General features: G+C 42.5%; 1 protein-coding gene across 1 annotated transcript in view; it reads right to left on the reverse strand.

The window, feature by feature from the left end:
• Nucleotides 1–1,322: 1,322 nt before the first annotated feature.
• The window catches only part of Grid1 (glutamate ionotropic receptor delta type subunit 1), a 293,681-nt gene continuing 279,004 nt past the window's right edge, over nt 1,323–15,999 (reverse strand). The window contains exons 11-13 of the mRNA XM_051206794.1: nt 15,289–15,529; nt 14,942–15,032; nt 1,323–2,006 (exon numbers count right to left, since the gene is read on the reverse strand). Coding sequence (XP_051062751.1) covers nt 14,943–15,032; nt 15,289–15,529 — 331 coding nt within the window. The 3' untranslated portion in view covers nt 1,323–2,006; nt 14,942. The remainder of the gene's footprint in view (nt 2,007–14,941; nt 15,033–15,288; nt 15,530–15,999) is intronic.

A 15,999-nucleotide genomic window follows, 5' to 3' on the forward strand; every position in this document is an offset into this window, starting at 1 on the left:
CTTTGGAGTTGGCTGAGGTTATGTTTTATATCCCAGCAGTGCAGGAGATCAGAGACACCTTGGTCTTCAAAATAGGAAGAAGCAACTTAAAGAGATACAACTTCAATTCCTCCTGATGGATCATTGCTATTTCTACAGTTAAGTTACCCCACAAAGGGCAATGTAGAGAGGTAAGATCCTTAGGTTAGCTTAGTTTTATGAAATAGGACTTACCAGTAAATTCACTATCTTGGAGGATATATGATGCTTTCAGCCAGGAGGATCCTTGCTGTAGGCTACTTTATTGTTTGAGGACTCCTGGTGTTGAAAAGATAGTAAGTCTTGAGAAAGGGCTAGTACTGAGATCTGGTCCTGGCTAGCTAACTTCATAAATAGCTAAAGACGTAGTCTTTCTTTAAGGACTATATATCTTCATTAGGGCAAAGGGGTCTTTTCTTTCAAACATTACATTGCTGTGCTTCCCCAAAGAGCCAAGCTTCTTCCCTGTGTGGTCCCTCTTGTTTGTGCCCCAATCTCCCCATCATTTGGAGAAACTTCCCCCAACTCCTTTCAGTGGAAGCCTTCTACCTTTGTCCATGATGCTTCTACTCCCTGTGTCTCTATAACCACATTGCTATGGAGCCTAATCTAAGCGAACAGTCTTTACCTGGTTTCTCATCCCCCACCCACATCCTACAGTATATATAACAAACTCAATCTATAACCCACTCAGGTCAGTTTCACCTTTTAGATGGGGCCTGCTCTCCTTTCCTATAGTCTGTCACTGATTGATTCTTCTAATAGAAAAAGAGTAAAAAAAAAAATGTAAGATCAATAATATACTGTTCCAACATACTGGTATCAAAGCCTCAGAGACTGTGGCCTCAATATGGGCATCTTTTCTGAGGCCTTGGGGACAGTTGCATGCTATACACTGTGACACACAGTGACCTCAGCATCTTGAGCCTGATTGTCCAGGGCCATGTTTAGGTCAGGTTACCCTACAGCTCCATAGGGACCAGATGGGTCCACCCAACCTGGGCTCCAGACTCAGACACACACTGAATCTACCCAAGGACACCAGAGGAACAATGAGGGACTTAGAAAAGGACAAGAGGGGAAAGCTGTGAGCACAGCAGCAAGCAGCATTCGGGGTTCCTGCAGGTCTTCCTTCTTCCCAGCAGCCAGGAGCTTCTTCTCTGATGGTCCTTCCTGTCCTCAGAAAGGCCCAGGAACAGGGGGGCTCCTTTGGCACTTCAGAATGATCACAAGTAATTTGCCTTTTTATTCATATAGAACAAAATTTACAAAGTCATTCATACAGTTTTTGTTGTTTTTTTTTGTTTGTTTTTGTTTTTGTTTTTTTTTTTTTTACTGACTTCGAAAATTGGGAATATTCAAAATACACTTTTACCCCACTCCATTCTGTCATTATTTACATTTATATACAAGAAAAATGAAAGAGTCTCTCTTTGTGTGTGTGTGTGTATGTGTGTGTGTGTGTGTGTGTGTGTGTGTGGTCTGTGTTGTCATTTTCTTGTATTAAAAAGCTCTGCTGGTCGGGTGGGTGGGAGGACGGGCAGGAGGGCAGGCGACAGTCAGATGGAGGTGCCATGAGAGGTGTCCAGAGCCTCTGGGAGGACACCTCCAGGCACGGGCTGAAAGGACATAGGGATGGGGGTCTTCACAGGGCTCTGTCGGAACAGTCCCCCATTGGGTGACCTGTGTTTGCACTGAATAGAGGGCATGGTGGCTGAGCTGCTCAGCGGCAGTGGCAGGTTGCTGCTGGGCCCTGATGACAGTGTCCGGCTGGTGCCATGGCTGCTTTGTTCAGGCAGAAAGGTGCTGACTGAGAGCTGGGTGTTCTGGTACTCCCTTGTTGGCTCCAAAGCTTGACTTGGAGCCAGGCCTCCCATCTCCAGGGCAGAGAGCTCAATGGACGCTGGGGAAATTTGCTTGTGAGCAATGTCTTCATCCATGAGGCTGTTTATGCGTCGGTGCACCTGCTCCAGATTCACCTCTTTGTCCTGGAGAGAAAGTACAGGAGGGTCAAAGGACATCCCAAGAGTGTGCTGAGGTCAGTTTTCTGCAAAATCTGGATACCTGGAGGAACCAGCTTGCCAGATACAGTATCCTCCATTGTTCCCACCTTCCCTCAATCAGATGGTCAACCCTTGACTATCTGGGGAATCCATACATAACAACACTAATCTTTCTAAAGCAGTGACCCTGAAAGCAGGCATCAGCAGCTCATTTCCTCCCCACTGTACTTATCTTAGCTTCCCTGAAACACCCAGGGACAAACCCATGGCTAGATGCTTTGAAGAACTGGTAGAAGTAGAAGGCGATAAATACAGTGCTGGGGAAATAGAGAAAATGGTCTTGGTCCCTTAACATGCCCCATGCATTTACAGTTGGAACTCATACCCCTCCAAAGCTTGATGCTGTCACCCCTGCTTTACACATAGAGGATCAGGTTCAGAATAATTCCACAACCCCATGAGTGTTAGAGGACCCAGACGTCCTATGTGGAAAAGCAACACTGTCCTACCTGGTAACCTAGTTTGTTTTTCTTTGTACAATCTCTAGTTCATTCCAGAGGGTAAGCATGTCACCATCTAGCTAATATGGCATGGGTGTTTAAGTGGTTAAGTTAAGAGGTAGTGAGATGTCAAGAGGGTTGAGGCTTCTCAAATGGGCAAACCTCATCCATGACCCTCACCACAGTGGGGAACATAACAGCAGATCTTGGGGTTGTTTATCTGCTGAAGAAAGAAAATAAAGACTGCTGTGATTCTTCTCAAGTAAAGTGATGCTATATCTTCAATGTTAGAATGAATCAAGGTAGTCGCTAAGCTTGAGAGCTCAAGGAATATATCACCTGCTCCCTCAGTTTCAACCCACACTCCAGTGAAGTGGACAAGTGTGCAGGAAAAGAGATATACCAGCTCCCAGATAAGGGTACTATTTGTGGCTCTGTGGATGCCAATGTTCCAGGAAAGATGGTGGCTTCAGCTGGCCCTTTCTGATGTCAGACTCCAAGAAAAAAATATGATGCCAAGGCTCATTTCTAAAATATAATCTCTCCAGTGGTCTAGTGTTCAAAGCATATGTCAGAGAGAGAGGGGGAACAGAACCTCTGTTTAGGTTGTAGGTATTTTAGAAATGCCAAGAGGTTGACATGAGAAGAAGGAGAAGGAGAAGGAGAAGAGGAGAAGAAGATGAAGAAGACAAAGAAGAAGGAGGAAGAGGAGGAGGAGAAGAAGAAGAAATCACCGTGCAAAGCAGAGGCTTTATAGTTGACTGCTTTGAGCTCCTATGGAAATAAGAGTCAGGGCTCCCCATTAGGAGGCCACTTGGAATCAGGAGCATAAGACCTCCTCCTTTTTGATGATGCCATTCACAAAGCCAATATTAGGAAGACTCAAGACCACATTTTTCAGGTGGGCAAACTACTAAAGTACCCTGTAATTCATTCTTTGACTCAACAGTCTCATGCTGTCTAAATGTCCATGAGTTCATAGGTGGCATACTGTGCTTGGCTTCTGGTTAATACATGTACAGCACTTTTCAGACCATCTCTCACAGCAAGGAAACTGACAGCTTCCATAAGAAAACGAGGAACTCATTTCAGGCCAGGAAGAAACAGAATAATAAAGGAGCACACTGGTTGAAGGGTGAGGGAACATTGTGGAAATTGGCTTGGCATCATAATGGAAATGGCATTGCAAGTAACTTCATAGCCATGTAAAAACACCCAGGATTTAAGTGATCAGAGACCTCCGAGAGGTATGACTTAGGTCATTTGTGCTGGGAAGCTGCTTCTGAGATCATGATACCTATAAGTAGCAAGTGCCATAGGAAAAATGGAGGGAAATCAGTGGGGATGTTATCCTATACATTGTCTAGCTCAATACCATTCATGAGATTTTTATTCTTTAGCTCCTTCCTATTTTTCAGGCATTGGAAATAAAGTTAGGATAAATTCCTGTAGAAGAATGCCCTAGGGATACAGGGATCTGAGTGTCTCTGATAGACAGAAAACAACACTGTCTACCCAGTGCCACAGAAACAAACATAGCTTGGTGTGGTGTCTCAACAAAAGTCCTGTGAAGAAAAACAGGAACAAGAGAAGGACTTTATCTGAATGTCTTCAGCATCGATATTCAAGGCACCAAATGAGAAGCAGTTGTGGTCTAGGGTGGAGGTAGGGCACACATAATAACCTTTTAATATAGCTGTAAGGTCAAGTATTATCACAGTATTAAAGACTAACCCAAGGAATGGGTATTTCACTCTTTTTTAATTTAAATTTTGAAAATTTCATGCAATATATTTTGATCATATTCTTCCCCCTCCTCCAACTCCTCCTAGATCTTACCCCAACTCACTCCTCACCCACCTTCATGCTCTATCTTAAAAACATATGAAAAGCAAAACCAGAATAAAACAAAGCATGAACACACACACACACACACACACACACACACACACACACACACACACACCACCACCACCACCACCAACAACAACAACAACAACAACAACAACAACAACAACAACAAAAATGTGGAGTGTAATTTTGTTGGCTGACTCTTCCTGTATATCTGATAGAAAGATCTTAAATAGTTTCTTAACCTAGAGTATTTTTCCCTGCCTCAAATTAAGGATGGATGAATCAGTTGTATGGAATGTAAAGCCATGCAGTGCAGATCAACTCCCAATTGTGGTTATCTATTAGCCTTTAACCTTTATCTGTCAGGATACACAGAAAATGTTCACACCAATTGAAGAAATGTTCCAGAGAGAACTTCCCATGCTAAATGGCTGTCAAGAATCCAACTTCCTGAAATCAGTTGGACCTCTCTTTCTATTCAAATCTCATTATTCCAGGAGCACCATGACCAAGAGAAACCCTGGGAGAGGAGGAGTCCAACAGGAGTATCCCATACAAGAAAATGAACAGAACTGGCATAAAAGCAGCCTGACCTGAATGCAGCCTATCTCAGTCTCAACATTCTTAAACTGCCTGCTTCTGCTGCTTAGTCTGAGAGCCAGAATTGAGGGGCAAGAAGCACAACTCCACCTTGTTTGGGGCCTTTGAAGGTTTGATCTCTTTTATTATCTGGGGCCACAGATTTAACACATGCAAGGTCATATCTGTTTGGATCTTATATGTCTCTGGCCGAGGAATGAAGAGAAAGAAGTAATCTGCTTAAGCAAGGGAAGTGGCCGGAGTGACTTGAATAATTATCCCTCTTTCAGACAAAATGATGCATTCTATAATGCTATGCAAATCAAATAACTTTTTTTTTAATGTGAACTACATCAGTTTACGTCCTCATTATCCTAAGGTTTCAGTGTTCAGCCGGGTAATGACAGCTGTGGAAAGAGACCTGGGAACTTATAGCTGCCTTATTAAACTACTGTAGTCCAACATCCTTGAATATGACATAAAATTCATTGATTGCATTTTTCCATGAATCGGCTGGATTGCAGCTCTGCATTCCTCATCCCATGTTAAGGATGAAGACAGATGCAGAAACAGAGGTTACCAGGGAACCTCTCTCAGGCATTTTCTAGCAGAGATAAAGTTCTGTAATTAAGCCGCTGTTCACCAATGTGGAAATAATACAGTGTATTGGAAAACGGTAATTAACTAAGCTATCATCTATGTAACAGCACGTTACACGTGGGACTCATTAGAACTGACTGTGTTTGGAATCCAACAGTTTCTACTTTAAGGTGGGCAGGAATAAAACCAGGGCTCAGGGACCTCCCATCTGACCTGGATGGTTGTTGAAAGCATTCTCCTGTTACCATTGAGACCCACCGGGTGGTAAATGGCACCGGATGGATGGGAAAGATGCCACCAACACAATCCTCTTAGAAGTAGCTAGAAATTGGGTTTGGGTCTCAGAGTTGTGATTAGGTGGAAACAAAAAGGCTGAATTTCAAGACAATGAAATAAGCTCAGGGGGTGATGAATCGCCTTTGAAGCACCTCCGGAGAGTGTCTGACCACCCTTCCTCTCAACTTTTTCTGGTCAGGGAAATGAGACACAACAAACAAACATCAGGTAGGAGCTGCAGGACCCAGGGGGATAAACGGAGACTAGCAGTGAAATGGCCAGCTCAAGGTGACACATGGAGAATGCAGTATTGAGACCAGTACTCTTCCTCACCTACATTCAACCCTGGGATTCTCTTCTACATTGACAGGCTCACCTTCTTCATCACAGAAGGTTCTTGTACACTTTGGTAGAATGATGTTGAAAGGTTTTAACCTTTGGCAAGATATCAGAAATGAATGTGGAGATTTTGTAAATTACAGTTTTCCAGATCCTCTTAATATGACCTTATGGAAACTGGGCTCAAGCATCTGCACTTCTCAAAAGCTCCAGAATTAATCATCTCTGTTACACAGCCAAAATTGAAAGTAATTGATCCAGCTGCAATGATTATACAACAATTTAACATTTGATAACATTTTCTTCATAGGAGCCCAGACTGGTTCATTCATTCAATAAATATGTTTGAGCTCCTATGACCAGATGAGCTAGTGTTCTTGGTAAAATATTCATCTTTGGGTTCCTGTCACATAGAAAATGTTCAAACCTCAATAGTATTCATTACCCCCGCATGAGAGCTCCTGTGTTCCAGAGAGTGGGCAAAGTGATTTAAATGCAGAGGTAAATATATACTGGAAGGCTTGAGGCAAAGAGAGGTAAAAAGTACCCACAACAAGGGAGATGGGCAGTGGTCACAGGCAGAGATAGCCTTGCCAGGGACCTGGTTCTAAAACATTTAGTGGTGTGTAAGTGTTCCATGCCTTCTCATTGGAAAGCCCTGTGATGGGGCCTCTTATTGGTTGATGAATAAAACATTGTTTGGCCAATAGAGGTAGGAAAACAGGCAGGACTAGGAGACTAGGAGAACTCTGAGAAAAGTAGGCAGTGAGGATCCAGAAGGGGATGCTATGTAGCTGGCAAAGGAGTAACAGGTCTGGGCATTCTCTGGTAAGCCAAGACCATGTGGAAATACATAGATTAATAGAAATGGGTTAATAATTAAGAGAGAGCTAGCTAATAAGAAACCCTAGCCATCACCCAACAGTTTAATAATTACTATAGTGTTTATTTGGGGCAGAGAAGGATGCAGGACCTGGTAGGACAAGAAGACTCCAGCAACAGCTCAGTGCTAATTTCTGGAATGTATTAAACTGTCTGACAGCTAGTCTCAGTTTTTAACAGAAGACAAAACCCAGGGTTCTAAGATACTGTCCTAGAATCTGACTCAGGGAAGAACTTAGTCTCTTTCTTTATTCTCCATATCTTCTGGAAATTGCTAGGTAGAAATTCATTGTTCTGTACACCCCAAGAAATCCCAGTGTCCTTGCCCTGTGACAAGCCTGCCTCCAGGAGGCAGCAGATGCAAGAAGGCAGATGTGTCATCCATGTATCAGCACTTCTGAGTGGTACTCTTGCAGTACTTTCCTTAATTTAAGCCTTCCTTAAATGCTGGCAAGGGTTAAGATGACTGCATGCAATATGTATAGCACAGGAGTGGAGGTAAAGTAGGGCATGAAGTTGAAGCTAGGACTCCTAGTATTCAGTCACTCACAGGGAAGAAGCTTGGAGGGACATCCACACAGAGCAAAGAGTATCCTGCTATGCTGCCACTTGATTTCCAGCTACCTTGGCCTTCATCGGGCCCTGTCTGCCATGGATACATGAGGCATGGCAGGCACGACAGGGAGAGACCAGAATTCCAACTTCCACCCCAGTGATGGATGATTCATCCCTCAATCCTCATGTCAGCTCCCATTTGTGCAGTTCTCGTCTTTATTTCATGAATATTTCATCCTCAGAGCAATGATTCCACATCCCCCATAAATCTAGCGGGCGGGTGGCACTTTACAGCATCCCCAAGAGCTGGTGCACTCACCTGCATTGGGTAACTACATAATTGTCTGATTCCTTAGAAAAAAATATGAGCTCAAATGCATATGAATATTAAGAGGTTGAATGCACATTACTACTCTTCCCCAAAAAGGTGTCTAAACTCTGAAGACATCACAGCACAAGCCATTAGGCACGGCTTGGGCTCCACCCAATGACAGGTTTTCAGTGCTTAAGAAATATAGCCAGCATCCCAAAACGAAACATTCCAAGAGTTTCCAGACAGCCTTGCCTAATTGCAATGCTACTCCATAAAACATGGGCCAGCAGCGATGTGAAGGGGCTCTAAATTAAATACCTTTATTATTTCACCATGGTTTTAAAGATATAATTCTAAAATATTGCCATTTCACAACCATCCTGGTTTAAATCCTTACCCTGGGATTGAGACACTGGAAATAGACCCATGCTCCTTCCTGGGACTCTTTCACTGGCTTCTCCATCTTGCCCTTACTTCCTATTAACCCTTTGTTTAACCTGTCCAAAATACAACTTTCTATCTAGTTCAATGACGTTTTACAAATTTCTCAAGTCTCCATACTCATATCCTCAAGCCCCAAGAATTTCAGTAATCACTATACACCTTAACCCCCAGTAGCCCCACCATGTGCTGGCTAGGCTAAGCTGTAGTGATTTTCTCTGCTTATGTCAGGACAGCCCAATCTCCATGATGGAGACAGATGAGCTGTGTTATAGGTGCCCAAGAGATAAATACCCTCCAACGAGGAGAGGAGTCCACAAAGGCATGATTGTTAAAGGAAAATGGGATAAACTTCACCTGAAAGTGATGGGAGATGCCATTCTGTAAATATGTTTCTCTTATTAGTTAATGAATAAAGCACTGATGGCCAATAGAAAAGCAAAGCAAGATAGGGGTGGGACTAAGAGAGTTGGAGGATTCTGGGAAACCTAGGACGAAGTCGCGATGTGATCTCAGGAAGAGAGGATGCGAGTCTGTCATTCTAGGTAATATAAGAACATGTAGAAATACACATATTGGTAATTAGGAGTTAATATTTAAGACAGAGATAGCCAATAAGAAGCTCTAGTCATTGGCCAGCAGAATTATAACTAATAGAGTCTCTGTGTGTTATTTTGGGGCTGACATGGCACTGGGACCAGGATAGCGGGAAAGTGCTCCTAACAAACTGGCACCTACAACCTGGGTCCTAAAAACTTTCACTTAAAAGATGACAAAAGCAGAGAAGAAGGTATACTCTTTTGTGTTTGGATGGAATGTTCTATAGATGTCTGTTAAACCCAATTGAGACATAACTTCTGTTAGTTCTTTTGTTTCTTTGTTGAGTTTCTGATTGGTGGTCCTGTCTATTGGTGAGAGTGGCATGTTGAAGTCTCCCACTGTAAGTGTGGGAGGTTTTATGTGAGCTTTGAGTTTTAGTAGCACTTCTTTTACGAATGTGGATGTCTTTGTATTTGGGGCATAGATGTTCAGAACTGAGACTTTATACTGATGGATTTCTCCTGCAATGAATACAAAATGACCATCTTCATCTCTTTTGATTAATTTTGGTTTGAAGTCTAACTTGTTAGACATTAGGATATCCACACCTGCTTGCTTCTTGGGTTCATTTTATTGGAAGATCTTTTCCCAGCCCTTTACCATGAGGTAATGTCTATCCTTGAAGCTTAGATATATTTCTTGTAAGCAGCAGAAGGATGGATTCTATCTTTGTATCCATTCTGTTAGCCTGTGCCTTTTTATAACTGAGTTAAGACCATTAATGTTGAGGGAGAATAAGGACCATTGATGATTAATGCTTGTTTGTTTTAGATTTGTTGTTGTCAGTGGTATTGTGAATATATTTGTCCTGCTCTGCCCTTGGGTTCTGGTGAAGTGGGATTATCTATTGCCTATGTCTTTGTGAGCATAGTTAACTTCCTTGGGTTGGAGTTTTCCTTCCAGAACTTTCGGTAGGGCTGTATTTGTAGATATGTATTGTGAAAATCTGGTTTTGTCATTAAGTATCTTGTTTTCTCCATCTATAATGATTGAGAGTTTTGCTGGGTATAGTAGCCTGGGCTGGCATCCGTGGTCACTTAGTACTTGTAGCACATCTATCCAGGACCTTCTGGCCTTGAGAGTTTCCATGGAGAAGTCAGTTGTAATTTTGATAGGTCTGCCTTTATGTATTACCTGTCCCCTTTCCTTCACTGCTCTTAATATTCTTCTTTATTCTCTATGTTAGGTGTTTTGATTATTATATGTCCTAGTCACTACTTCAAATGACTTGACAGATTTAGATGACCCCTCCTGGATGGCATCACTGTACATGTGGAGTGTTGGGGAGGGAGGTGGGCGGAGAGGGTGTGGGGTGCATGTGAGGGGGGAGAGAGGGAAAGAAAGAGGGAAGGTGGAAGGGAGGGATGGAGAGGGAACTGGGATCAATATGTAAATTTAAAAAAAAGTTGACAAAAGCTTAAAAAGGGTTTTTAGAAACAAAAGAACAGAGACAAGCATCTCGGTAGCAGCATATTTTCTCAGGTGGGCTCTATTTTGCTACAGACAGGCAGAGACTCGTGTGGCTCCTTTAAGGGAGATTTTCTGACTTGGCATAAGCAGAAAAAACTGCGAGTCTCTTTTTAACAACTGAATGGTGTATACCAGAGCTGGCAGTGGCAGTGAGCACACCTCCAAGCTGGCAGCATGCTGCTTGATGGCAGCATAGACCAAGGTAGTGAGCACAGCTCCCAGTGCTGGTGGTAAACTCACCCCTGCCATATTAGAAATCCAGTGGCTAAAACAGCTGCCACTTTAATTTTAGCAATGATGTTTAGCAGATAAACACATGTGGCTAGAAAAGCAGGTAGAGATGTATAGTAAAGATTCAGGTGAAGTAAAACCTAAAGGGTTTTTACAGTGTGTTTAAAAATATACATAGGCAGCCAGGTGTTGGTGACACACACCTTTAATCCCAGCACTCAGGAGGCAGAGGCAAACAGATCTCTGTGGTTTCAAGGCCAGCCTGATATACAGAGTGAGTTCAAGGGCAGCCAAAGTTACACAGAGAAACCCTGTCTCATAAAAGGAAAAAAGGAAAAGAAGTAGATTAATAATAAATAAATAAGCCATATTAAGATTTAAAAAATACACAGAGAGTCTGAATACTGTGTGCTATTGTGTTGTCTTTAAATTGCTGAATTGTTAAGGAAGGAACAACTGCTAAAATACAGTTGATTATCAATGCTGCTGAATTAATCCAACTTATATGTTTTAAAAATGCCTTGACTTCAAAATTTAAGTATAAGGATATGTTACTTGGGAAAAAGATATTTTATTTATGTTTCTACAGAAAATGAAAAGCGGTGGATTCCTTCCAGACTAACATGTTTTGACAAAGCATGACCCCCTGAAGCAGTGTCCCAGGTGATCCGATATTCAAAACAGCTGGGACAAGGCAGTCTAGCAGAAAGAACACTACATGCAGTATTTCTGCATCTTCTTAGGATTCCCATGGTGTATAAAAAGCGTCCCCAACCAGCAGGAAGCAGTTTGGAGAAGATGATGCCCACATTCCCAAATATTTTCTATAAATATTTGTTTTCATCTAAATGGTATTGGTTATAAATGGTTAATGATCACAATCAATCTCTTTTTTTAAAGGTAAAAGGGGGATTATGGTATAGAAATGAATACTTAGTTTTGGAATAGATTTTCATTTATTGATACAAATTTAAGGTCAATTTTGTGATATGTATATTTATCGTCTTGTTTAGGTATTGTGTTTTATAGCTCATTTACAAATGTAATGTGTAATTAAGTGCAGAATGTGTAATTACCTATGATAGTCAAAGTTTATAGTTAGGTTGGTTAGATTTTGTAGATATATAGAGATAAATTTCAATTGGATAAGCATTCTTCAAACCTTTCAAAGACCTACAGAATGTGGCATTTGAAATGATTTAGGATTTTTCTTAACAGTGAGGCACAACTGTTCCTGGAAACATCAACTGCATCAGAAGGGAAGATGGACACTGAAGAAATTCATTATGGAGTTTGCTTTTAATATGGCAAGACTAACCATTTGGGCACGATACTGCTCTTGTATAGATTGTTTAAGTATATGCTTTATAAAGTAGACATGCAGGACCCAGAGGAAAGTGACTGCTGATACAAGATGAACAATGCTACAGGGTTCCTGCTTCATGGAAGAGTCTGCCAAACAGTCTACAGGACAGAAAGAAAAGTGACTGACAAACTGCCAACACAGGTGGGACACTTTGAAATGTTCTGCTTTGCTGAGGGTTCTGCCAGATACACTATGGCCTGTGGGCTGATGGTAGATGTGCCAATTTACAGAAGTTCGGATGCCTGTCCAGGTAGCAAGATGTCTGTCATTTCTAGCGTTTATATACTATCCTTCTGTAGTCTTTAATGGAGTTGTAGACAGATAGTTATGGTTATAGTTTTCCATAGTTAGGATTAAAGACAAGTTACAAACATATAAGACTTTGGACTCACAAAGCTAAGATAGATGACAGAATATTTTCTTTTATCCCTGTTAATGAACTAAATATTGTTAACTATAGTTCTTATTTGATAACTGTTTTGTTATATATTTTACAATATTAAAGTTAAAGCCCTCCTTTTTATTTTAGACAGAAAAGAGGGGATGAGATGATGGGAGATGTCATTTTGTAAATGTATTTCTCTGATTAGTTAATGAATAAAAGCACTGTTGGCCAATAGATAAGCAAGATAGGTGGGACTAGGAGAGGTGGAGGAGAAACTTAGGATGGAGTCCTGATGTGATCTCAGGAGGAGGGGATGACTTGAGTCTGGTGTTCTCAGTAAGATAATACCATGTAGAAATACATATATTAGTAATTGTGGATTAATAATTTAAGGCAGAGCTAGCAAGTAAGAAGCTCTAGCCATTGGCCAACAGCTTTAGAACTAATAGAGTCTGTGTGTTATTTTGGGACTGATGCGGCTCAGGGACCATAATGGTAGGAAAGTGCAAGTAACACCAACTGGCATCCTATAAAAACAGGGGAAAGGTTCCCATGCAGTCCATTTAAACATCAACAGGTGCAGGAGGTTGGACAACAGCTACTGTGCTTCCCCTGTGTCTCTGTCATTTTTGCTACTGTCTGGATGCAGAATGACAGGCAGGCAGGGAGGCTCACATTGTGGAAGCCCAGGTTGTTTGGAAGTGTATTCTCTCATGTCAGCAAATGTGAATTTATGCAGAAGTGAGAAAGAAGCAAGAGGTGCTGCTAAGAAGAAAAAAAAGAATTTGTGTTTCTACAAGCTGGTCATCTGTTGGCCTTCTGTGTTCTCCTTTTGCTTGAACTTTCTTATTTATGTCTGTCTTTTTCTGCCTCTGTTGCTCTCTCTTAATGATCGTGTGTGACCACAACTGGAATGATCACTGCACTAGGGGCTATGAGGGGTAAGACTAAAAGTAGACAAGGCTCCCCAGTTTAAAACACACACACACACACACACACACACACACACACACACACACACACACACACACACACCAGCCAGGAGAGACATCCAAATGCCATTGCAATGTACACCCATCTGAAAATAACCTGACCAATGGGACATTTGTACAGGGCTTAAGAGGCACACTGAGGAGAAAGCCAGACCTCAAACAAGCAAACACCACAGGTGGGGGATACAATGTGGGTTGGCCAGTGACTTTCTGTCTGTCCTATATTCCCTCTCCCTACTTAAAGGGGCTCTAGAACCACCCACCAAGCCTGCCTGAAGTTGCTCTTATGTCCAAAGCCCTGGGGTGGTGACAGCAGGAAAGGTGCCCTGGGTTTTGTATTAGGAAAACTGACAAGGTTTTCCAGATGCTGAGGACAAGGGGTAGGAGTGCTTTTCATTATCTGTTCACTAGTAAGTCATGGTTCCTCCATTTTTAAATATATTAAATAAATTAAATAAATTAAAAAAATAATCATTTCCCAACTTTACAAAATGCATCTTTGGACAGAGCAATTGACTGTTTCTTTAATGAGTTTTCCTTAAACTTCCTCCTTCTTCTGCTCCTATGGTATAGAGATGACAGGAGAGCCTTCAAGTTGGTAGAAAAGCCAGACTGCCTGCCTGCCTGCCTTCCTTTCTTCCTTTCTTCCTTCCTTCCATCCACACTTTAGCGCTGACTCAGCAGTACCTGCCATCCAAGGGAAAAGCTTACTGAGATGAATGGTCAGCAGAGGGGCAGGGAGACAGCTATTGCTTTGTCAGGGACTCCTTTCAGACTGATGGATGAGGATGCAGCCAGCCAATCATGGCAGTTCTCAGAAATAGATGCCAGGATGAGCCACCTCTGTTGTTCAGTGGTACCAGTTTCCAGACCCCACCAGGCCGAGTGAAATTATTCAGCTCTTCCTTCCTCCTGTCTGTGTTACCCCAGTTTATTTTGCTTTTCTCCTTGATCTCTCACCTCCAAAGCCAATTAATGATCTTATATGTCACCTGAGCCTCCAGTAAAAATGAAACCAGGAACATCAGGCAACATCCTTAATAACAACTGCTTTGGGACAGAATGGCAGCTGCTTTACAGATTTGTCCCCAGAGGCCTCTGAAGAATCTATGAACCAATGTCTGATTCTTGATGAAGCTAGGGCATGTTTAGCAAGCAGTGACCACAATGGATGGACTGCCTGGGTTCTTCCTATAGATTTCTATGTATATGTTTATGCTGGCAGAGCATCATCACACTTTTTGACACCCTCTTTTAGGGGAACTGCCTTTAAGGGGTTCATTTAAAAAAATCAAATCAGGAAATGACCTTGAATAACAAATACCCAACAAAACATATGTGTCGAGGAACAGAATCAGCAGTAGAGAAGCACCCAGAACCTAGGATCTGGACATAGCTCCAGTGTCTGCCAATGTGAGGGAGAGCAGAAAGAGGGAGATGGGGGATGAGGAACCCCTTGCTTACTAGGGTCATGGGGCCTATGTCTCTGTGTGAGACACCAAAGAGAACCAAGAAGGAATGCGGGCTCCTCTCTTACCCTACAGGTGGTCTCTCCAGGTCAGGGTGGAGGCACATGGGCGGGGCAGGGTGGGGAAGGGCTCTCTGGCGCTGCCCACGCCGTACCTGCTCTATAGATAAATACAGGACTTTAGTGGCCATGGCTGGTCCCTTGGCACTTTGTTCAAACATGAAAACATCCCCTATATTTTCTCTCTTGCTTTAAAATCAAAATAAAATATGACATATCCCCCCCAACATACAATGCTGCTCTGTCTAGACAAGGCGAGTCTGGCAAATACTAACTAGAAGAAAACCACCCACCAAATACATGGCCCACGGAGACACCCTGCCTCTGTACAGTGGCAAGACTATGAGGATACTGACCTCTTTGGGAGTCTCCTGGTGGCACCGGTTGCTGTTCCACCACAACTCCAGGGCAGCCACAAGGCAGGCGAGAAGGAGGCCAATCGCCAAAATGCAGAAGACCCCAGCAAAGCTGTGCAGCTTAAGAGATTTGCCATCAGTCTGGGCACTGGAATGGCTGGTGAGGTCACAGCGGCCTGTGTGTGGCCACCACTTCTGCTTGAGCACATCCAGGTCCCCTGTGTCTTGTAGCTCCAGGATCCTGTAAGACACAACACAGGTAAGCCATAGTCACTGAGTTCATCAGCTTAGCCATTGTGTCCTGTCAATGGCCTGCCATGCTCATTATAGTAATTCTCAGATTCTTCCACAGTGCATTCTGCAACCTGTACCCAGAATGCTTCTCTCAGAGCATACAACAATAGGCTTTTCCTGTCCCTCCTGAACATGTGGCAAAAGGTTTAGTGACAAAATATGTTAGATTCCTCACATGGATTGCAGAGAAAGTGCTTAGGATAAACCTGGGACACAAAGACATGAACTAAGCAAACCCCCAGAATGTGGATTTAGTATGCCCACAGTCATAGAAAAACTGTCAGTCAATTTCTAACATCTGAAAGTCAAGCATCCTTAATCCAAGGATCTGGAATCCAAAATACTTCAAAATCTTAACCTTTTTGTGTATCTGCATAAGAACACAAATGGCAAATTCCACATTTGACCTCTTATGTG

The sequence above is a fragment of the Phodopus roborovskii genome, unplaced genomic scaffold (assembly GCF_943737965.1).
Source record: "Phodopus roborovskii unplaced genomic scaffold, PHOROB, whole genome shotgun sequence".
NCBI classification, from domain to species: Eukaryota; Metazoa; Chordata; class Mammalia; order Rodentia; family Cricetidae; genus Phodopus; species Phodopus roborovskii.